A 24,775-nucleotide genomic window follows, 5' to 3' on the forward strand; every position below is an offset into this window, starting at 1 on the left:
CCTCGAACTCAGAAATCCGCCTGCCTCTGCCTCCCAAGTGCTGGGATTAAAGGTGTGCACCTCCACTGCCCCGCCTGTTCTTGAACTCTTAAAACAATTTTTTTTTCTTAGATTTATTTATTTTAATTTATGTTTATGAGTGTCTTCCCTGCATGTATGTGGGTGCACCATGTGGGTACTTAGTGCTTGTAGAGGTCAGAAGAGGGTGCTGAATTCTCTGGGACTGGAGCTACAGATGGTTGTGAGCTATTATATGGCGTTAGAAACTGAACCCAGGTCGTCTACAAGAGCAGCAAGTGCTCTTAGCCACTGAGCTGTCTCTTCAGCTTCTGGCTTTGAACTCTTGAGTTTCCTGTTTTCACCTCCCAAATGGTAGGATTATAGTCAGGTGTCACTATGCCTAGAAAGAAAGCTAGGGAGGGCTAGAGGTGTAATGTAGCTTAGTGGTAGGACATTTGGCTATTTGTATACAGAGCTGGGGAGCTTCTGTCAGTAACATGGAGATTTGAGTGCCTGTTTAGGGTAAGGTAGTCTGTTTTGATGTTTCTAGAATTTGAAATGTTTTCCTCTTTAAATTCAGTTTATAAGAAATTATTAGTAATATGTTCTTATGGACACGAATGTAGAGTTATTTGGACCAAATTGTTGGTTGTTTTCATCAGTTTGTTTTGCCATAAAAATTGCACATATCTTATCTTTTGGTTTTATGTTAGTTGTTTAGAACAAACATACGTTTGAAACTGTGGTTAGTTTTCATAGACTTTTTTAAAAAAACCTATTTCACATGAGTGTTTTGCCTGCTTGCATGTCTGTGTACTGTCTGTGTGCCTGGTGCCCATAGAAGCCAGAAGAGACCATTAGAACCCCTGAAAGTGTAGTTAAAGACAACTCTAAGCTGCCATGTGGGTGCTAGGAATGAAACTTGGCTCCTCTGGAAGGACATCCAATGCTCTTAGCCATGGAGCCATCTCTTTAACTCCTTCATTTTAGATTTTTACCTCTTAACTGAGGAGTCAAAAGGAAACACTTTAGAGTGTGTGGTGCTAAAAATGGAATTCAGGGTTGTGAAGTATACCAGGCATGTAACCCTACCACATTACACTCTCAGCAGAGGAATGTTCTATTTCAAATGAATAAATGCTTCCAGAATGGAAACTATTGGAGAAAAGACAAACGATCACAGAATTAGTATAACATTTTGGGGGGGAATTATGGCTATATCTCTTGTAACTATAGGACTATCTAATTTTGAATGTCATTTACTTTAAAAATATTCAAGTAACATTTTCACAGGGATTTAAAATGATTTTATATGACTTTGGAAAGAGCCATATACTTTAATGTACAGGCTATATGACAGCTTAGTGATCTAATAGCTAGAGTGAAATAATTACAGCATTAGAGCCAGGTATGGTGGTACACACTCATAATCTCAGCACCCAGGATATGGAGGCAGGAGGATGGAAAACTCAAGGCCCATTTGGGCCAGGTAGGGAGCCACTTGAAAAATAAAAATAAAGCATTATAGATTTCTTCATATAATTTTTGCCATCAAATTACTTTGATTTGGTTATAGTTGAAATTCTATCTGACCTTGATTAAAAAGGACTTGATTGAAAGTATTTTTAATATATTGTAAAAGTAGCGGCTGTTAAATGGGATCCCATATATCCTCTGGATATAGTTGCAAAGATTGTGGCGTGTTCAAAAAAATTATCCTAATGTTTTAAAACTTTGGATTTTTTTTTTTGTTATTGCTCTTTACAGAGGCCATTACCAATAATACTGACTGTAAATATCATACTGTTGGGTGACTTTGCTCAGTAAAAGATAATATATACTTTTGTGATTACTGTTTATTTTAAAATAAATTTAGGGACTGTGAATATAATTCAGTTGGTAGAGTGTTTTGCCTGTTATGTATAAAGCCCCTGGTTCATATAACTGGACATGGTAGCCCTCACATGTAACCCCAACCCTAGGAGGTGGAGATGAGGGTCAGAAGTTTAGGGTCACCTCTGGCTAAATATCAAGTCCAAGCCAGGCTGGGCTACATAAGACCCTGCTTCAAAAAGTAAAATTGTAGTCTAGGTTGTAGCTTAGTGGTAGCGAGCTTGCCTAGCATGCCTGAGGGCCTGGATTCTAGTATCAGTACTACCACCACCACCACCACCATAAAACAAAACTTCAGAAATTGTTAAAAAGAAAAGAGTAGAACAAAGAAAAAAGTAAGTAAGTAAGTAAGTAAGTTTAGTTTCCAGAACCCATATCAGTGGACTCATAAGTACCTGTTAACCCCCTAAAATAAATCTTTAAAAAAACAAAATCAGAATAGTTCATGGAGGGAGGTAGAAGGCTTATAGATGTAGAAGGCTTGTAGAGGTAGATGGTTATGGTAGTAGTTGAGCATTAAAAGTGGAGTGTCAGGGCTCAGTATGTAGCTCAAGTGGTATAGAGCAGTTAACCAGCATGCAAGAGCCTCTGCGTTTAATTCCTAGGACTCCTCCCCTAGAAAAGGGGGAGAAGGAAGAGGAGAATATTAGTGTACCTTGACTTAGGGATGGTTTTCTGGAGTATAAATTAGTCATGCTTTTATTTATATTTTGGACAATTTTCATTTTCATGCTGTTGTTTATGTTTTGGACAATCTTCAGTGTCCTTTAAATGAAAATTGTCCAAAACATAAACAACAGCATGACTAATTTATACTACAGAATGCCATCCCTAAATGAACTTGCCGGGCAGTGGTTGTGCATGCCTTTAATCCCAGCACTTGGGAGGCAGAGGCAGGTGGATTTCTGAGTTCGAGGCCAGCCTGGTCTACAGAGTGAGTTCTAGGACAGCCAGGGCTACACAGAGAAACCCTGTCTTGAAAAAACAAAACAAAAAAACAAAAACAAAAACAAAAACAAAAAGTGAACTTGATTATTCATACTAGCTTAGTATGTTCAGTATCTGTTCCCTAAGCATCTTCCTGTGGAATAGTGATTTTTGAAACTTGCCTGATGGTGGAAATAAGTTCTTGGGTTCCTTTAGATTTACCAAGTCAGACTCTTTAGGAGAAGGTGCTGGAATTTATGCTTTTAAATGTTTTTTTTTAAAGATTTATTTATTTATTTATTTTTATGTGTGTGATAAATAAGGCCTTGTCTTAGGGTTCTTTTTATGTTAGCTGTATAGATGGTCGTGAGCTCCGGCCCCGCTAGCTCCAGCCCGGCTCGCACTGGCCCTGCTCTCTCTGGTGAAATATACTGTAGCTGTCTTCAGACGCACCAGAAGAGGGCATCAGATCTCATTACGGGTGGTTGTGAGCCACCATGTAGTTGCTGGGATCTGAACTCAGGACCTTCGGAAGAGCAGTCAGTGCCCTTACTCGCTGAGCCATCTCGTCAGCCCAGAATTTATGCTTTTAAAATAGTCCTTGGGTGATTCTGAAACCTCTTGTGTTTATAAGGCATACAAAAGGTCTTTTATTGAAAAGGATAGAGCTACATAATTTATATGGAAAGCCTAGTAAAATGAAAGGTAGCTACTTCTGGAAGAATACACAAAAGGCCTTGTCTTAGGGTTATAATTGTTATGCTGAAAATATTAGTCCACATCACTGTTCATCATTGAAGAAGTCAGGACAGGAACTCAAACAGGGCAGGAACCTGGAGACAGGAGCTGATGCTGAGGCCATGAAAGACTGCTGCTTATGGGCTTCCTCTCCATAGCTTACTCTGTGCTTTCTTGTAGAGCCCAGGGGTCGCACTACCTACAATAGGCTGGGCCCTCCCACAGTAACCACTTATTGAGAAAGTGCCCTGTAAGTTTATTTGCAGCCTGATTTTATGGAGACATTTTCTTAGTTGACATTTCCATTTCTCAAATGACCGTAACCTGTGTCAAGTTGACACAAAACCTGCCAGCACAGGCCTTCTACTTAAAAATAGAAGAGACTGTCCACGGGATACTCACTCCATAGAGTTAAAAGGCAAGTTGTCAGGGACTTAGGGATTTGGAAGCATTTTAACTAACTTGAATTTTCCATTTGATTTTTTAAAGCAATTTAACTGTGAAAGAAATGTGGTTCCCAAGCTGCAGAATCCTGGGCAGTACTCTTTAATTTGCAGAACGGCAAAAACAATTTAGTTTCTGTGATCTAATGTTTTGACCTTGCCAGATTTATTATCTTGGCTAACTTCCAGGAAACCACTCTCGTGACTGGAGCTGAAGAGCCTTGATCTCACTCTATAGCTTAGAGCTGACTTTGTAACTCAAGAATTCTGCCTCAGTTTGGATCTTAACTACCTATATTTAAAATCTCTGATAAGCCAATATATTGGAATTCTTAGTCTGAGAATTTTAAGCAGCTCAGTTCTTGGAGTAAGGATTTGTGTTACCAAGTGGCTTAGTGTTTTGTTTTATAGTTATAGCAAGTCTTTATACTATAATTTCTATGATTCTAAAATGTGGCTACCTAGATAAAATATCATCCTTCACTGTCCTCTCTTCTATTCCTGGTGTCTCATTATAACAGGCAGTGCATGAGCAGTTGCCAAGCATTTCTTTTGGTGCTAGGCACAGCTATAGCAATAGAAATAGGAATAAGACACACTTCATTTTGAGAGGGATTTTAACCTGCTAGGGAGAGCTTGATGGGCATAAATACATAGATTAAAAAGTAAAGTCAAAGCACCAATCCCCTCTGCTTTTAGAAAGGCAGTCCCTGTGGAAAAAGACAAAATGATCATAGGAATCAGTGAACATAAACCCAGGTAGCTGGAAAACAGCATGGGAGAAAAACAGAAAGTCCATGTTTCGTGCCCAGAGTCAGTGAGGTTAGAGAAAGTGGTTGTAGCAGGTTATAGTAAATCTTTGGTTTATATAAAAGTCCTCGGGGGGGGGGAACCTCAAGTAAGAATAGAAAGAATCTAATCAGGGTTATAATTTTGATAGATCATTGTTTTTCATGTGGTGCTTTGAATCTGTAGTGGGCTAGGCAACCAATTAGTTTGCTGTTAGAAACTATCTGGGAAAGAAATGAGGGTGCAAGGAAGGACTAGTAGGGGATAAAGAAAAGTAAGGAGAAGTGAGATCATTTAATAGGCACAATTACCAGAGCATAGTGACCAAAAGGATTGAGGGCAGTGCTTAAGATGATCTTGGGGCTTCTTATTGTTTGTTTGTTTTTTGTTTCTTGAGACAGGGTTTCACTAAGTAGCAGCCCTGGCTGTTCTGAAACTCATTCTGTAGACCAGGCTGGCTGCATTTTCACAGACAGTTTTTAGAGATATATATCATATATAAATTGGTATCAATTTGTTTAGCTGTATCTTTCAACTTTTCAATTGAAGGCTTTGTAACTTTTATCTTTGGGAAATTAAGGTAAAGTCTTTAAATTTGAACTCTTCCACAATATATATGCTTATGTTTTGATATCCCCAGGATTTCAAAATGCATTTACTTCAAAGTAAGGGCAGTAAGCTTTTCTTTCTGTGAGTGGCTGAGGTTATGGGCCTGCTTATATTGTATGTACCTGATTTGTCACATGGAGAAAAGATTGATGACTGCCTTTGTATTTCAGGTAATTCAGAGATCTGTGGGGCCAGCCAGCCTGAGCCTGCTCACCTTCAGAGTCTATGCAGCACCCAAAAAGGACTCACCTCACAAAAGTTACATGAAGATCGATGAGGTAACGTGCTGATACGAAATGGCACATTATAAACATCTGACTTAGTTAGGGAGAGTTTTTATAAATTGTATATCAAGATGATAAAAGATTTGTAGTTTTATTTTTTTTTTACTCTTTGAGATACTAGATAGTAATGTATTTCCTTGGCACACTTAGAAAATATTTAAAAAGAAGACATATATTTTCTGGTAGTTTTCTCTGTGGGAAATTGGTAGACTCTGATTTTTCCACAGAGGATAGTGGAACGTAGTTAAGGATATAATTAAGGAATAGCTCATAGATTTTGTTTTTAGTGGAGAGCTTGCTATATCCCAGTGGATTGTAGGCACAAGTCACTTTCCTAGTAAGTAGTTATTTTCTATTAATTGTTTTCATGCAATATATTCTGATCATGGTTGTCCTTCCCCCAACTCCTCCCAGATCCTTTCTATCTTCCCAATTTCACATTTCTGTTTCTCTCTCTAGAAAACAAATAGGCAAAGAAAAAACCCAAACCATAAGAAAAAGAAAAACCATGAAAACCACACACACACACATATTCTCTCTCTCTCTCTCTCTCTCTCTCTCTCTCTCTCTCTCTCTCTCTCTCTTTCTCTCTCTAAAAACAAAATCTGAAAACATAATATACAAACTGAAGACTGGTAAGACAAAAAATGCAAAACAAACAATATGAGATATAAAGTCTACAAAAATACCATTAAGTATGTTTTGTATTGACCACCTACTACTGGGCATGAGGACTGCTCCTAAGTGTGTTTAATAAACCCAGTGAGACTTCATTGGTGAAAACTAGTTTTTCCTTTGCAAGAGGTTGTCATTTGGAGTTAGCATCCTGATTAGGGATAGGAGTCTGTGTCTACTTCCTTCTCTGAGCACTGAGGCCCTGTCTAGCTTAAACCTGTACAGGCCCCGAGTATGTTGAGTTCATATGTGCTTCAGTCCTGTTGTGTCTGGAGGACACGATTTTCTTAGAGTCCTCAACTCCCTCTGGTTCTTATAGTGCTCCTCCTCTGTATAGCTCCCTTATCCGTGAGGGGAGTGATTTGGTGAAGACATCCCATTTAGGGTTGAGTGTTCCAAAAGCTCTCACTCTCTGCACATTGTCTAGTGTGTGTCTCTGTGTGACTCACCTTTTAGCATGGCCTGCCTGATTCTGGACTGCTTATCTAAAATACTCACTTTTTTTTTTCTTTCAAAGAATTTAAAGGCTTAAATTCTTTCTGGTTCTTGGCAAGATTAGAGATGCTTAACTAAATATTTAGTATATACTAGATCAATGAAATACATATCTTCTCTGCATTGTTTATATTCTTTATTGTCTGTATTTCCCAGTAATTATTTGGAATTTTTATTTTATTTGATGTCTGTTACCTTGGAATAAAGGGATGTACTGATGTCCCCAGTAGCCAGGCAAAGTTACTTGAACAGTGTTTATATAAAGCTAGTTAGCTTCTCTTTTCTTTCCTCTCAGGCCTTAAAATAGTAGTACTGTTAAGGGGGAAGAGGTGGCTAGTGGTGGCTACTGAGAAGGCTCTTTTCTAGGTGGGCAGTGAATTTCCTTGCCTGCTTTGATCCATAGCAGCCTGATATTTGCCATGTAACCGGTTATTCTTCAGTTCTCTCAGCGTTTTTTCTTTTTTCTTTTTTTTTTTAACTATTAAATTTGTTTAGTAAAGACAATTTTGCTCATACAAAACAACAGTTTACAACAGTCTGAGTGTTGAACACAACCATCAAAGACATGGGAGGAGCTGTAGACACCTGGGCCCTGCCCCAGGCCGAGAGATGCCTAAGAGCCCCTCTTCTACCAACCCCTGAGGGAGACACCCCTCCTGCCCTGTGCAGGAGGGGTATGGGAGACCATGGCACAAAGACTCTTCCCCACCTGCGCCTCCTCAATCCTGGGGAGCCCCCACCCAGGATGAACAGTCAGAGGGTGAGGTGGCTAGTGGGCAGGGACAGAGTCAAGACATCTTTGGTGCGAAGACTGTCCCACCCACCAAACCACGTGGTGGAAATTCAGGAAGACCACATGTGGTCCTGCCCTTGCCAAAGGGAGGTTGGCAGGTACCCCAGAGATCAGGGGAGATGCATGAAATGCAACCGCCTTTCCAGGCATATAACCTTCCCAGGGTCACCTGTGGGAGTGGACAGCCCATTGAGAAATGGCTAAAATTTTCAGAGAAAAAGTGGGTTAATCATGGCAAGAAGGGCAAGCGGAGGCTACTCAGTGGATCAGTGCCTCGGGGATCTGGGACCAGCAGGGAAATGGGTCCTGAGGGGACCCAGTCCTCCTGATGGCTGCCAGTGTCCACATACCCCTCACTGCCTTCCCCTGCCCAGCTAACACCGAGGCCACGATTACCTGGCTCTAGATCTAGACAAGCTACCTAGGCATTTAGGCAGGCTCAGTTCAAGGAGGAGTCCGTGTAGTCCTGCCTTCCCTAGACCCTCCAATACCCAGTCGCTGGCATGGACCCAGGCATACACACGCATGCTCTGTTGTACACACCAGTGATGTCTAAGGGCTTCGGTGGAAGGCAAGTGGCACCTCCTGCCACTCTGCTCCCTTCTCCCTGAAGCTTCCAGATTCTAGAGCCAGTGGGGACTCCATGTTACAGTGGGAGGCCAGGGGAGACAGATGGGGCAACCTAGGGACATTCCCTGTAACAACTTTCACAACACCCTTGGGTAAGCCTCAGCCTTTGTAGATGGGAAAGGACCTGGGGAAGGAATGAGGAGTGGGGAAAAGGACAAAAAGACAGGTTCCATAAACACTACGCCAAATTACAGATAAGATGCAAAAGGAGCACGGGCTCAGGAGCACCTCACCCCCTCACACATCCTCCAGCCCCTATCTCTGGAGAAGCCAGAGCCAAGGCCAGAATAAAGCCGGAGGCATTTCTGGGCATCACGCAGCCCAAGTGGGCAACTTGTGTCTTTTTGTCTAAAAAATATATTCATGTAGAGTTATTGCTTGTCCTCCAGTGGGGTGGGAGACAGCGGCTCAGTGGGCAAGGGCCACTTCCTCCACAGCACGAGCTTTCTTCCTCCTCTTGAGAAGCTGAGGGTTGGATGTGTCTTCTATCTTCTTTATCTTGATCTGCTCATAGTCAACACGCATCGTGGCCAAGGCACTGGTCATCTCCTCCTTGACATCCTCCCATCGTTCCTTGTCCTCCTTCAGGACACGGGTGGTATGCAGTGGAGTCTGAGGGACCTTCGTAGATTGCATGATCCAGGGGTGGTTCATGAATTCTGTGATGGTCATTCTCTGGGTAGGCTCTGTTTTTAGCAGATTCCGGATAAGCATCTTCACTTCTTCTGATACTTCTGACCATTCCGGGTTAGGAAATTCATACTGGCCCATTCGAATACGAGTCTTCATCCCCGGAGAGATGGCAAGGCCATGATTGGAATAGAAGTGGGGATACCCACACAGCAAAATATACATGATGACACCCAAGGACCACATGTCACAAGACTTGTCATACTTCTCTGGGCCCAGGACTTCCGGAGCCACATATTATGGTGTATATAACATGGAGTGGTCAAAGAGTTGTGACTGGTGGTTTCCTTGGCAAAGCCAAAATCAGTGAGTTTCAGAATGGTATTGGGCCTTTTGGAAGTATATACGAGGTTCTCAGGCTTGACATCCCGATGAGCAATGTTGATAGAGTGCAAGTACTGGATGGCCTCGCAGATGCTCTTCATGATCTCTGACGCTTCTCTTTCTGTGAATGCCTGGTCTCCTCAGTCTCCTCGAGCTCTCCACCATCGAGACACTCCATAACAACTAGCAGGCACTTCCTCCCAGCATACAGGTTCTCATAGACGTCCACGATGTGCACAATGTGTGAGCACTGGGAAGCCCTCCAGTGCAGCTCCACCTCTCTGCGTGCCTTCGAGCAGTCCTGGAGCATCTTGAGGGCGAATTTCTGCTGGGTCCTCTTGTCGAAGATCCTCAGCACCTTGCCGTTGATGCCCAGGCCAAGCACTTGGCTGGTGACCTTGTAGTTGTCGGTGATGGTGTTCTTTCGGATCTGCAGGCCCGACTTGACGTGGAACTGGGGGAACGGCGGCAGCGGTGGCTGGGGAATGGCGCTGGCAGAGTCTCTGGCCTGGAGAGCCCGACAGTGTGGTGCTCGGCGACTCGCGCGCTGGGGCGGGGCCGGGGCCGTGGCCGCCTCCTCCTGCTTGGGCCCTAGTCCCCGCCAAGCCCCGCCCGGCAGCGAAGTTTGCTCCGGGCTGGAGCCGGCTGCCCTGCCCCAGCCCTGCTCCAGTCTCGGCGGGTCGCGGGGCCCGTGGGTCCCGCTGTGCGCCGCAGGCACCCACCAGCCCTGCTCCCTCCTTCCTTCCCCGGAGACGTGAGACGTAGGACGGCGGGGGTCCCTCAGCTTTTTTTCTAAAAAACCACCACCACTACAACAACAACAACAACAAAAAAAGCAAAACAAAATCCATGGGTTGGTAAAATGGCTCAGTGGATAAAGGCACTTGCTGCCAAGCCTGATGACTTAGTTTGATCCCTAGGACCCATACGGTAGGAGAAAACTGACTCTTGTAAGTTGTCCTCAGATTGCCACACATATGCCACAACATATACCCTCTCCGCAAATACAACCCCCCACCAAACTCCTCCTTTCACTCATTAGAATAGTAGAATTTTTTTCCACTTTAAGTTTTAAGGTAAGATATCACTTCTGTAAAGTGATAGAGGGTTTGCCTTGCATGCTCAAGGGCCTAGGTGTAATACCCCATACTACTAAGACAAAACAGTAGAATAGATAAGGAGAAGACAGAGGACCTTGCAGTCCTGCCCTCTTGGCCTTGCCCTTATTGAGGAAGTAAGATACAAAGATCATCTGATATGAAGTTAGAGGTTGCAGGCAACCCTTAGGGCAACTGCAATTTATAAATTATTATAGAGCTATTAACCTACAAAACTGATCATATGTTACATGATCTCATGGTATATGCTTTTCTTTTTGTTTTAATATGTGTAGCTTTCACTCTACTCAGTTCCTGAGGGTCAACCTAAATATAAATATGTGGAGGAGCCAAGGAGTCAACTTGAAGAAAACATCTCACAACTCCGACATCATTGTGAGCCATATACAAGTGTGTTTCAGGTACATCTACTTAAGAGTTAATAATGAAAAGTCTGTATTGGGTGTATGTTTTAATTTTTTATTGTTTGTTTCTTTCCTTCCTCCCTTCTAGAATTCTTCCCTCCCTTCCTCCCTTCCTCCCTAGGAGCTTACTCTGGCATGGAATTCCCTACATAGCCTAGACTGTCCTCAGACTGACTGACAATCTTCCTGCCTCATTGACTAGTGTAGGTGCTGGAATTACAGATATAAGCTATCATGCCCAGCCCTGACTTCATGTGTTTAGAAAAAGGTGCAAGAAGGATTCAAAGATAAGAGTGTCTAACTTATAAGTGTTCCTTAATGCTACCCGGAGAGCAAGGGCAATCAAGTCTGGCATCCTGGTGGCAGGAAGGGAAAGTTAGCTCTCATCAGAAGAGTTGTGGTACCTTGGCCAGAGAGTGGAGGGCTAATAATTACCTTGTTGGTTGGCATTATAAAGCTGTTGTGTATATCAGGGAAAACATGGGACACCAATGGAAGGAAATGAATAAAAACATAAACATGTATGTCAAAATTGTGCTGTTATTGCTGGGGCAATAACTCAGTTGTTCCGTGAGGACCTGAGTTCAGTCCTTAGCACCCAAAAAAGGTAGGCATCGTGGCATATACTTGCAGCATTGGGGTAACAGAGATTGGTAGAGTTTTGGAGCGCACTGGCCTACCTTAGCCTAAAATCAGCAAGACCCAGGTCCTAGTGAGAGATTCCATCTTAATAAACAGGATGTCTTCTGAGAGAATATCTGTACCCAGACCTGCAGTCACACACAAGCAATACAAATCTGTACATACACATACCTGTACATGCTTATCATGTACGCACATACAGAAAAATGTGATTTTTCTCTCCCTCTAAAAACTCTACAAATCACTACAGTCTGAGCATCACTAATTTAAGGTTATTTTGGATTTGGACTTTTATACTAGGGACATCCAAGCTATAAATCCAAAAAGCTCAAAAAGCCAAAAAACCCTCTGAAACCTAACAAACATCTGTTCCTATACATTTCAGATCATGGGTACTCATACAGGTGAGACTACCCAGATGTGATGGAGCATACCTTTAATCCCAGTACTCTGGAGGCAGAGACAGACAGATTTCTGCGAGTTCTGAAACTGACCTGGTCTGTATAGTTCCAGGACAGCTAGGCTATATAGAGAAGCAAAGCAAGAAAAACCAACCAAGCAAATTTCCAGGCATGACTATAGAGTATATGGGTACTGCAATAGGAAAGTAGATGCTGTAATCGGGTAGAATCACATGTTTGAATACCGAACTTTCTACTCCAGGGACTACTGCAGGTATAGATTGACTTCTGTCATCGTGCATGTTTTAGATTCCAGGCATTTGTTGTTGTGCAACTGAAAGTGTTCTGATTTTAAACATCTGAAACCAAAGTTTGCAGTCTGTAGAATGCTTTTATAGGCTTTGGTACATATTTGCTGTACTTGCTCATGATTTTGAAAAGGAAGGAAAAATAAAGAAAATAATATATAGATGTGGATAATAAGATGACCAGGCTTATTTTAATTGAGATCTGTAAATTCAATTTTCAGCCAAGACTTTTTGTAAAAATTTAAATTTCATCGATTATACTGTTGTTGAACTTTTCTGTTTACCAATTGAGGAAGTAAAAAAAGCACACAAGCTCTATCAATGGTATAAGCACATTATACACACACTTTACCATTGGGCTGCACCCCAGCCTGTTTGTTCTGTAAGACAAGTATTTTTGTCAGCTGGTTATGGTGGCATATGCCCGTGACCCCAGCACTAAAGATATTGAAACATGAGGGCTACTGCATGGTTGAACCCTGCCTGAACTACATAAGGAAACGCTGTCTCAAAAAGAAAAAGGGGTCTGAACTCCAGGTTTCATGACTCCACTACAAGCATTCTCTCTTTTTAAAAAATTTTTATGTATTCTTCTCTCATATATTACATTCTGACCGCAGTTCCCCACCTTCCTCTCCTCACTTCCCCCTCCCACCGCCTATCCGTGCCACTTCTGTTTCTCTTCAGAAAAGGGCAGGCCTCCCAGGGATATTAACCAAGCATGGCATAACAAGTTACAATAACATTAGGTACTTCCCCTCATATCAAGGCTGGATAAGGAGAAAAGGGTCCCAAAGGCAGGGAAAAGAGTCAGAGACAGCCCCTGCTCCCACTGTTAAGAGTCCTACAGAACACTAAGCTACACAGCTGAAACATATATGCAGAAGTCCTAGGTCAGTCCCATGCAGACTCCCTGATTGTCAGTTCAGTTTCTGTGAGCCCCTATGAGCCCAGTTTAGTTGATTCTGTGGGTTTTCTTGTGGTGTCTTGACCCCTCTGACTCCTACAATCCTTATTCCCCCTCTGTCCCCAACTTTCGCCTAATGTTTGGCTGTGGGTCTCTCGATCTGCTCCCATCATTTGTTAGAGGAAGCCTCTTAGAAGACAGTTATATATTTTAGATATTAGCCCTCTGTCAGATGTGGAGTTGGTGAAAATCTTTTCCCATTCTGTAACAGGCTGCTGTTTTGTCCTATTGGCAGTGTCCTTTGCCTGACTGAAGCTTTTGAGTTTCATGAAGTCCCATTAATTAATTGTTGATCCTAGTGCCTGTACTTTTTAGTGTTTCTGTTCAAGAAGTTATTTCTTGTGCCAGTGCATTCAAGTCTATTATTCTTCATCTTCTCTTCTATTAGATTTAGTGTATCCAGTTTTATGTTGAAGTCTTTGATCCACTTGGATTTGAGTTTTGTGCAGATAAATATAGTTCATTGGCATTCTTCTATATACTTGAATCTAGTTAGATTCAGCACCATTTGTTGAAGATGCTTTCCTTTTTCCATTGTATAATTTTGGATTCTTTGTCAAAAATGAGGTGTCCCTGGGTGTGTGAATTTACATGCTGGTCTTCAATTTGATTGGATTGGATTGATCAGTCTGTCTGGTCTTATGCTAATACCATATGGGTTTTATTACTATAGGTCTGTAATAGAGCTTGAAATCAGGGATGGTGATACTCTAGGAGTTCTTTTATTGTACAGGATTATTTTATTTATTCTGGGGTTTTTGTTTTTCCATATGAAGTTGAGTATTGTTCTTTCAAAATTTGAAAGACTGTGTTGGAATTTTGGTGGAGATTGCATTTACTCTAGATTGCTTTTGGTAAGATAGCTATTTTCACTGTTAATTTTACCAATCCAAGGGAGATCTTTCCATCTTCTGATACCTTGTCTAGTTCCTTTCTTCAAAAATTTGAAGTTCTTGTCATACAGGACTTTTACTTGCTTGTTTACACCAAAATATTTATATTATTTGTGGCTATCGTAAAGGATGTTGTAGCAGGACAGCTAGGCTCTGCTTTGCCATATTACCCTGGCTCCTGTTGTGTTCTTACACTGTCCTCTAAGTCATGTGGGTTTGGGATAATTACAGGTTTGGGTACTGGTTTCTGAGTTTATCTTTGTTGGATAGATATTTGGATTTTTTCCCCTTGATTTCTGTTTTCGTTCTGGTCTTCTGGCCTGAGTAGGCTGGGGCTCTTATGACCAAAGAGTTTTCAGGGCTAGTAGAGTATCTTTGCTGGGGTTTTGGTGACCTGTGTGACTTTTGGGATTTGGGGTGCCAGCGTTGCTTCTGGGGTTCTGGGAACTGGCGTGACCTCTGGGGTTATGGATACTGGTATGGCTGCTGGGGTTTCAGGTTCCAGCTTGGCTTCTGGGGTTCCTAGTACTGGCTTGGGCTCTGGCAGAGCAGGGGTCTTCTGGAATTGTAGGCCAGGATATGGAGACAAGAGTGCTGTTGTTCTGGGTTTTGCTGCAGGATCAATATAGGCTTTTCAAGCAGCAGGGGGTTCAGCCTCTCAAGAATTGATACTGTCAGCTTACTAGAAGCTGTTTTTATTGTTACACAAAAGGTACTTTTAGCAAGTCATTTTCCATGTACCAAAACCTCTTCTAAGGGTTGTCTTGAAAGACTCATCACCTAAGCATTTCTCAGCCATAGGAGACTTCCTGGTTTGCCAGGCATGTCTTGAGTCTAAGTTATGCAAAGGCTCTGAGAATATTTTAAAATCTGACAACCCCATAAAATCTCAGATACCAGTCACTCACAAACAGCTACTTCGGAGCCTTGGTGTTATCACTTCCAATTCACGCTCTGCTAAAATTCTGCAACATGCTGGAAGAGCGATCACAAGCAGTTTTAACATTTGAACCTTATCTCCAGCCTTCTGTTTTTTTCTTATAGATGGAAAAAAGGTGTAGCCAACATGAAAAAGAAAATAAGTTGATTTTAATGAAGACATATAAGTTCTTTATGCCCACATTCAACATTTGTTATACAAACCCATTTAGAAGTATGTGGATAACTTGTTCTGATTTGGACTTAAATTTATAAAGCAATCCTTTTCTAAGTGGTGGGTAGTTCTGATACCTTTTGATATTATTGTATTTCCTTCCGACTTTACTGTAGAGTTCTTGAGGGTTTTTTTTTTTTTTTGTTAGCTAAGCCATTTTAAAATTTTATTTGTTTATTTTATGTGTGTGGGTGTTTTGCTTGCATGTATGTCTGTGCACCATGTAGGTGAGAGTCTCAGATTCTCTGGGACTATAGTTAAAGATGGTGGTGAGCTACCATGCAGGTCCTCAGAATCAAACTCAGGTTGTCAGCAAGGACAGCCAGTGCTCTTAACTGGGGAGCCATTGCTTCAGCCCCATGTATAATCATTTCATTGCTTGCACTTTTATTTTGTTTGGAGGTGGGAACTTATATATTCTTATATATGCTTGCCAGAGCTAGGGATGGAGATCAGTTCCTTACTCATTCTAGGCAGGCACTTTGACACTGAGGTACTTCTCTAGTCCCTCAAAGCCATTGTATTAAGAGAATGTTGATAACTTCATTTACTATAGGATTGGGATATCTCTTTAAAATTGAGTTATTGACTTTTTGGTTTCAGTAAAGGTGCTCACTGCTGCTTCAAAAGAGCATTTTCCAAATATAGGCTCTAAAATCATGGCAAATCATAAATAAAGTAGACTTAATTTGGAAGATAGTGTTACTAAGCTTATAGGGGAAAGGATCATCTCTGATTATCAAGACTATCAATTTTCTGTCTCTTTTTGGATTTATTTTGGTACATGCGTGCGTGCATGCGTGTGTGTGTGTGTGTGTGTGTGTGTGTGTGTGTGTGTATGTGCCCCTGACTTCAGGTGCCTGCAAGGTACAGAGGCATTGCATCCTCCTGGAATTTGAGTTACAGGCAGTTATAAGCCACTTGACATAGGTGTTGGGAATTGAACTCTTGTCCTCTGCAAGAACAATGTGTACTCTTAACAACTCAGCTATTTCTCCAGCCATCGATTTTCTTCTTATTTCCTTCAGTCTTAAAAGTGAAAAGATTAGGTTTTCAAAACCCCATTCTACTTGGAATCTTTGCTTCCTGTGGCAATAGTAAATAAAGCATTCTGATGAACAGGTTATTGTAGTGAAAGGGACCTAAAAAAGAGGGAAAATGCAATAAAACTGAACATAGATCCCTTTGTTTAAAAACTTTAAGAGCTGGAGGTATAGCTTAATGGTAGTGTTTATGCTTAACCTGCCCTAGATTTATCCCTAGCACCCAAAAGGGTTAATAATGATAATTTATCCAGTAAGCCCTACTCATTCCATTTCTTTTTATCTTCGTAGGAAATATACTCCCATACTAAACCCAAGGTGGATCACTTTGTCCAGTGGGGAATAGGTAAGTTGAGTTTTAATTAGGCATAATCAATTACTTCATCCTATTGAACTATTGTACTGGCTTTTTAGGAATAGGCTCTGGAGATCAGAGTCTTTGACACTGTATGGACAAATTTAGAGCTATCTAGATGTTTTCTGGAAGATGATCTGTGTTTGAATTATGTTTCAGAAGAGTGTTATTTCATGAATCTCTGCAACATTATTAGGATTATTGGGCTAGCAAGTACTCATACCCTGGAATTAAAAACCTTCAGGGCTGGGGATGTAGTTCCCAGTAGCAGAATGGAATGCTTCTTCTCAAGAGTCTTTGTAGTAACTCTGTGTTCAAGAGGAAAAAGACAAACATCTCAAATAATTCCCAGTAGCAGAATGTTTCCTTAGCACCTGTGAGGTCTAGTGCTAAAATAAAATAAAATAAAATAAAATAAAATACAATGCACTGTATGTGCTTACTCCTCACCAGATTTTTTGAATCATACTAATTTGTTAGCTACTATTAATGGATGTTGCACAGGCCAGGTATGGTGGCACACGCCTTTAATTCTAGCACTTAGGAGGGAGATGACAATAATGGATCTCTGCCAGTTCAAGGGCACCTTTTCTACACAGTGACATCCAGGACAGCCAGAACTACATAGAGAGATCTCTATGTAGCCTCAAAAACAACAACAACAACAACAACAACAACAACAAAACTTTTTTAAAAAGGTCTGTTAATTCTAGATGTAGGAAGGAATTCAGTTGGTATTCCTGGAAAAGCACATAATTGTAGTGTTCTTACATTTTTCAATTTTATTGTCCTTGGTTGTGTCTCACTTATGGGCCACTTATCCCATGCACTCATAAACTGAGCTTATAGCCTCTGCTTTGTCTAATTTCAGCTAGGAACTATTAAAATAGTAGAGATATTGACAAATACTTCATTCTCTTTAGGACATCTCAGCACATTTAAAGTCTTGCTTTTCCAAGGGTTTGCTCTTATGGTAGAATAATTGTCTCCTAGTTAGGTTTTCCATTGCTGTCCAAGGGACACCATGGCCAAGGCAACTCTTATAAAGGACAACATTTAGTTGGGGCTGTCTTACAGGTTCAGAGGTTCAGCCCAGTATCATCATAGTGAGAAGCATGATGGCATGCAGGCACACATGCTGGAGAAGGAGATCAGTGTTCTACACCCAAATCTAGAGGCAGCAGGAAGTAAATATCACAATGGGTGTAGCTTTCGCTTCTGCAACTTCAAAGCTCACCCCCTAATGATGCACCTCCTCCAACAAAGCCACACTATTCCAACAAAGCCACACCTCCTAATTTCCTATGGGCTTATGGGGCCCATTTTATTCAAATTATCATAATATGTAAGTGAGGAGTTCCCCTCACTGTTAACCTGCCATTTCCCACTAATTAGTGGCAGCAGGCATTATTTGAGATATTTGTCTTTTCTCCTGAACACAGTGTTATTACAAAGATTCTTAAGAAGAAGCATTCCATTCTATCAAGAATGTGAGTCTGTTTTCCAGCAGTCACAGATAAGGAATGAATCGAGGCTTTGGCTTCAAGTGTGATCTTAAAACACGTCTTTCCCATTTCTGTATGATTTGCTCCCTTTGGCTCAGCTCACCAAACTCTTCTGGGTATCTTCCTGTCAAGTGCTCTTTGTGCATGTCTGAAATTTGCCTCAAATGACCCCGAGAAAAGGATAAAAAGTAAAAGCTGGTTAAAGTCAAACTAAACAAAAGACCAGATGGGAATTAATACTGATATCACACAAACCCTATAGTAATGTTTAAAATGATTACCAGGAAAAGGAAAATTGGCATGTGTCTGACATTACAGGGGGATGAAACTAGTGACTCTTATTTGTTAACATTCAGTTCAGAGTGCATTTGTTAAGTCACCATCATGTCAGGCATTGATGATCAAGGTTGATTAAAATAGGGGTCAAAACCAAGCATTGAGATGGATTGAGTAGTGTCCTACTCAGGACACTAAGGCAGGAGGATAATAGAATTGAAGCCAGCCTGAACTACATAGCAATACGCTGTCTTAAAACAGTAAGCCCCACATCCACAAGAAAAATGATAGTAGTCACAATTACTGAGATACACATGATAAATCATTTAATATTGCTCCAAATACAGAGAGAGTTACAAGGTTGAGAGCAAGTGGATAGGTTAGGAAGAGACTGAGGAGACAGAGTAGGGAAGGATTTCTTTCTTTTTTTTTAAAGATTTATTTTATTTTATTTTATGTGTATGCGTATACTATAGCTGTACAGATGGCCATGAGCTATCACGTGTGTGGCTTCTGGGAATTGAACTCAAGACCTTCTGCCAGCCCCACTCGCTCCATCGTAATTCACTGTAGCTGTCTTTAGACTCGCCAGAAGAGGGCGTCAGATCTCATTACTGATGGTTGTGAGCCACCATTTGGCTGCTGGGATCCGAACTCAGGACCTTCTGGAGAGTAGTCAGTGCTCTTACCTGCTGAGCCATCTCGCCAGCCCCACAGGGAAGGATTTCTAAAGGTGAATTTTCAAGGAGCAGTGTTAGCCATGGTAGCAGTGTTAGTTAGAATGTTGGGGTGGGATTCTGCATAACAAACCAGCACAATGTGATCAGTGCTTAGAGGCAGGACTCAGGCTGTCCCAGGAAGAATTGTAAACATAGGGAAGGCTAAGGATAAGTTGAGAGAGAATGAAGGCTTTCTAAGTCATGACCTAGCTTCAAGTCACTTATTACCTCATCTGGTATTAATCAACCCTTTGCAGTATTCAGTTTTATTAATTTTTAAGCTTAGCATACAAAGTAATGGGTTTCACCATGACAACTTCATACATATGTGTCATTGTACCTAGTGGTGTTCTTTTTTAATTTTTATTTTTTTATTAGATGTTTTCTTTATTTACATTTCAAATGTTCTCTCCTTTCCTGGTTTCCCCTTCAAAAAAAAAAAAAACCCTATTTCCTTTCCTCTCCCCCTGCTCACCAACCCACCCTCTCCCACTTCCTGGCACTGGCATTCCCCTACACTGGGGCACAGAACCTTCACAGGACCAAGAACTTCTCCTCCCATTGATGACCGATTAGGCCATCCTCAGCTATACATATGCTGCTGGAGCCATTAGTCCCACCATGTGTACTCTTTGGTTGACGGTTTAGTCCCTGGGAGCTCTGGGGGTGCTAGTTAGTTCATATTGTTGTTCCTGGTGGTGTTCTTAACAAAGATCTGTTGAATAAGTGTCTACTGTTATCACCAAGAGAAGGATATAAGTCTAAGCAATCAACCACGAGAGAACATATATTCTGTGTGGGGAGGCAGAAAACACATGCATGAATGATAAAATACCTTAGGGTGAGATAACAAGGGTGGTACAGAAAATACCTTCTGATGGTAACTTAGAGAAGGAGGCAGTGATGCATTAGGATGCGCTTTCCTGAGGAGACAGTGCCTGAGGAGGTTCCAATCTGCTGTGCATCTGACTCTATAGAGAAGAGAGGAAAGAAGATACCATGTAAATCCAAGTCTAAAGACATGCTTAGGCATGGCAAATAAGGTCATGTGTTGTATTATTTGTTTCCTGAGTAGGCTCACTGATGTATTTATTTTTAAATTATTAAATTCTATGATCAGCAAGAATGGCTATTTATTTCTAGCATCAACTTTGTTCTACTTTGCTTTTTATTGTTGTGATAAGGCACCATGATGAAAGCAATGTGGGGAGGATAGGGTTTATTCCAGCTTACAGTTTATAACCCATCATGGAGGGAAGTCAGGGGAGGAACTGAAGCAGAGGCTGTGGAGGAGTGCTCCTTACTGGCTTGTTCCCCATTGCTTGCTTAGCCTGATTTCTTTTCTTTTTCTAACACTAATGCAATTTTATTTTATTTTTTCTTTCGTTGGAAATAGATTTTTTTCACATAATATACCCTGATTACAGTTTTCCCTCCCTCTATTCCTCCTAGTTCCTCCCCACCTCCCTTCTCATCCAGATTCACCCCCTTTATGTCTGTCATTAGAAAACAAATAGGATAATATTAAAATATAAGATAAAATAAAAACTAACACATTGGAAATTGACAAGAGAAACCAACAGAAGGAAAAAAGCCCAAGAGAAGGCACAAGAATTAGAGACCCACTTGTTTGTGCACTCAGGAATCTCATTAAGAACACTGAACTGGAAGCCATAGTATTTATGCTGAGGACCTGGTGCAGACCCTTCCAGGCCCTATGCATGCTGCCTCAGTCTTTGTGAGTTCATATGAACTTAATTCATGTTGATTTAGAGGGCTTTGTTTTCTTGGAGTCCTCCATCTCCTCTGGCTCTTTCGTTCCCCTTTGGTGGAGTTCCCTGAGCTCTGAGATGGGGGATTTGATAGAGACATCCCAGTTAGGGCTGAGTGTTCCTAAGTCTTTCATTCCAGGTCTAGCATTCAGGACCACCCTCCCATAGGTAGCTCCACCCCGAATGGCATGAGCCCTCCCACGTCATGTCATCAGCCATTAACAAGAAAATGCCCTCAAGACCTGCCTACAAGCGAATCTGATGGAGGCATTTACTCAGTTGAGCTTCCTCTTCCCAGATGACCCTGCTTGTGTCAAGTTGACAAAACCCTAGCCAGCACAAATTTATACTACAAGTTTCCTTCATTATCCAAATATATTGCTCTTTAGTTCAAATAAAAAGTTCAGATGGCAAAGGACACTTGCTTTTCTGAGTTGAATGTGTTTGGTTCCTGAAAGAATGTTTTTCGAAGAATCATATTGTCACAGTTGATGGTGGTGTGTATTCCATCACTCAAGGTGAAGCAGGATTGTGAGTTCCAGGCCTGTCTGGGATACAAAGCAAGTTTAAATTCAGCCTGGGCCACACAGCAAGATTGTCTTTAAAAAGTGTGAACTAGGTTTGGTGATACACACCTGTAATTCCAGCACATGGGAAGTGAGTGATCATGAGTTCAAGATCACTCTATACTAAATGAAACCAGACTTAAAACAAACAAAAAACTCAAATATGTATTAACAGGAAGCAAAGAATTTGTGATTGGGGAACATTTGGTACTGCTTTGGAATATTTGGTTCTAGTTATGTATGAGACTTTTACTTTTGGTTTTAATGAGCAATTTATGGAGTTATTTCCCAATCTTATTTCATTGTAGACAACTATAACTATCTTCAAAATGCGCCTCCTGGATTTTTCCCAAGACTCGGTGTTATTGGTTTTGCTGGTTTTGTTGGACTCCTTTTTGCTAGAGGTAGGTGCAATTTTTTAGGGTTCCCCTCTAGAGTCAGTTTATATGGGAGAGATAAGATATATGCTTGGCTCTTTATCCATATTTAATAGTTTTTGATAAGTTGGTTCCTGAATGTGGGCTTCTTAACATATGATTCATGTGCAATTATATTTTACTTTAAGCATATATAGAAATTTATACTCTTGGTAAGAAAAGAGAATTAGTTATACTTAATAAGCACATTTACTTGTTCAAATATTGCTCTGTGATACAGAAAGAATAAACTTCTGTTCAGATTCTTTCACACCTGACAAACTGTAAAATGTTTCACTGTTGCCAGGTGTGGTGGCACATGCCATTAATCCCAGCACTCTGGGGGTGGAGGCAGAGGCAGGTGGACCTCTGAGTTTGAGGCCAGCCTGGTCTACAAAGTGAGTCCAGGACAGCCAGAGGTCTGTCACATAGAAAAACCCTGTCTCAACACTCCCCACCCCCAAAACCCAACCAACCAACCAAACCAAAACCAAAACCAAAAAAACAAAACAAAACAAAAGAAAGAAAAAGAAACCAAACCAACCAAACAACAACAACAACAACAAAAACCCCAAAACAACAACAATAAGAACAACAAAAACCAAACCCCAAAACTCAAAAAAAAAAAAAAAAGCCTGTTATGATCAGGCTATTAATCACAGTAAGTAACACAGTGATTTACTAGCTTATTAACTAACTTCTTCAGGTATCACACCTTCAGTTATTTAAAAATGCTTAACATTTAAAGTACCTAGTAAGTATCTCTGCAGGGGCTGGGAATATAGCTCAGTGGCAGAATCCTTTTATGCTTGAGGCCTTGGGCTCAAGCTCAAGCACCAGAAAATATTACTTTATTCTACTGTTATATCACAAAATAATAATGGCAATAAAAGGCTTCACTATGAGGAAATTATTTTTATGATCTACTTGTACTTTTACTAGTTGTAAAATAAAGGTTTATGGGGATAAAATGCAGATATTACAAAAATTTTGATTAGAAGCTTAGTCTGATAATTCAAGAGTCTGAGGCACATGAAGACTGTCTTAAGACCAATCTGGGTCACATAGTGAGTTCCAGGATGGCCTGGCCTACAGAGTGAGAGTCTCTCAAACAGAACAAACAAAATTCAAACTAGAAATAACCCAGGAAAGAACCCTGTAATCTGACCACCACAAAAGAGACCATAGTTTTATATGAATTGCTCTAATTTTTTAACTCTTCCCTCTTTGTGCATTAGGTTATTTAGAGTCAGGAGGGGACACTGTCCTGGTGGAAGCTTTGGTCTACCTGAGGAATAAACTCCTGCACCCTTTCCCACTTAGTTTTCACTTCTTTTCTCCAGACTGTTTGTTGGATGGAGTCCACTTTCCTCCAAGTTCCACTCTGTATCCTGCTCTGAGATTCTAACCCAATTGTTGTCATGGACTTTTTGTGCTCACTACTGAGCCCCATTTCCTGGGCTTTTACATCACCTTTTCCTTGCCATATTCAGCCATGTTGTTGAAGTACATGCTTACATTGCTTTTTAAAAAGCGTTATGTGAGAGAGACCTTTCTAAGACCTTTTATGTCTGTTTTTCCTTCTGACAGTTTAGATAGCTTAGAGTTCTTTTTCATCCAAGCTAGCATCTGGCATTGCAGATGGCAGAGTGGATAGTCAGTCTGGATGCTTGTTGCTCCCTTCCCCCTTTTTAATTCTTGGGAAATTTGAGGATCTTCAGTGCTCTGAATTTCTATATAGTGGTGATGTTTTTAGCCTTTAGTGGGACAATTGGTGGTGTGCCTTCTTTAGCTCAAGAGTTATATATATATCTGCTTTTTCTTTGAGGATTTGCTTTCTTTCTCTTTCTTAAATGCTTTTAGTTAATCGAGTTCGTTCTAAGTGATTGTAGTGTGTCTTATGTTTCCTTGCTTGTTTTATTTCATTCTTTATGAATGTTTTCCTCTGGTCATTTCCATGAGGTCTTGTTCCCTGGGTGTTCCTTTTTATATTGCAGGCTCTCCTTCACTGCCTGCTTATTGTTGGTTGTCAAGTCATGTTTCAAAGTGAGGCAATTGAAATGCTAGTAAGAACTCTGTATAAATGTGGCTTATTCTACATAAGGTAGGCAGGTTCTACGTTAGTGTAAGCCACATGGGAGCTGACTATATGGAGGAGGTCTTTACTCTTAGACACTAACAATGATGTGTGTGTGTGTGTGTGTGTATGTGTGTGTATGCGTGTATGTGTGATCTGTGTGGTACTGGGGAACCACCTGGGACCTCGGACACCAGGCAAATGCTCTACTAACTGCTATATTCCTAACAGTTGACACTTTTTTTGTGGTGCGGGGATGAAACCAGGGCTTTCCTTAAGCTAAGCAGCAATCCACTATTGGCCTACATCCCCAGCCTGGATGACTTCTTATCTGCCAGTGACCCCTCTGCACTTTTTCTCTTCCTTATAGCGTTTCTGATCTGTATTTTATTCTCTAACTGTTGTTTTAATGAAATCTCAGGAAGGGGGGGAAAGCAGCAATTGTCATTTGTATTTAAATAGGAAGGTGGTCAGTTTGCTTTAAAAAATGTAAGTTATACCACGTAGGAAGCAGAGACAGAAAAGTCACAAGTTTAAGACTAGTCTGGGCTATGTAGTGAGATTATCTCCAAAAGCAAAACAAAGTGAAAAAAAAAGTAACACAAATAAAATACAAAAAAAGGCAGAGGGGTTATATACCTATAGTCCAACTTAGGCTACAATGCCTTTATTAACTAATGATGGCTATATTGAAATATTTGTTGAGCGAAGGAAGTTAGTCACAAAGAATCATACTTTATATGATTCTATATATATGAAATTACCAGAGGAGGCAAATCCATTAGAGATCAAAAATAGGTTTCCCTTAGCCTTATGTGTTTGTTGGTGGGGATGGAGGATGTTGCTGGTGGGGTTCCTTCCTCCCTCCCT

The 24,775-nt window shown here is 41.0% G+C and overlaps 1 protein-coding gene and 1 pseudogene across 3 annotated transcripts in view; one reads left to right on the forward strand and one right to left on the reverse strand.

The window, feature by feature from the left end:
• Apoo (apolipoprotein O) overlaps positions 1-24,775 on the forward strand; it is a 53,065-nt gene that overhangs the window by 8,271 nt on the left and 20,019 nt on the right. For both annotated transcript variants that reach the window (XM_031365047.1, XM_031365055.1), the window contains exons 2-5: positions 5,570-5,677; positions 10,684-10,809; positions 16,511-16,565; positions 21,721-21,816. In XM_031365047.1, the coding sequence (XP_031220907.1) occupies positions 5,570-5,677; positions 10,684-10,809; positions 16,511-16,565; positions 21,721-21,816 (385 nt within the window). The remainder of the gene's footprint in view (positions 1-5,569; positions 5,678-10,683; positions 10,810-16,510; positions 16,566-21,720; positions 21,817-24,775) is intronic.
• LOC116090794 lies at positions 6,971-10,438 on the reverse strand (annotated as a pseudogene). The gene is made up of 2 exons (XR_004118822.1): positions 10,434-10,438; positions 6,971-10,099 (listed from the first exon to the last, which is right to left on the reverse strand). The product of XR_004118822.1 is annotated as an MAP kinase-activated protein kinase 2-like (transcript).

The sequence above is a fragment of the Mastomys coucha genome, chromosome X (genome assembly GCF_008632895.1).
Source record: "Mastomys coucha isolate ucsf_1 chromosome X, UCSF_Mcou_1, whole genome shotgun sequence".
NCBI lineage: Eukaryota > Metazoa > Chordata > Mammalia > Rodentia > Muridae > Mastomys > Mastomys coucha.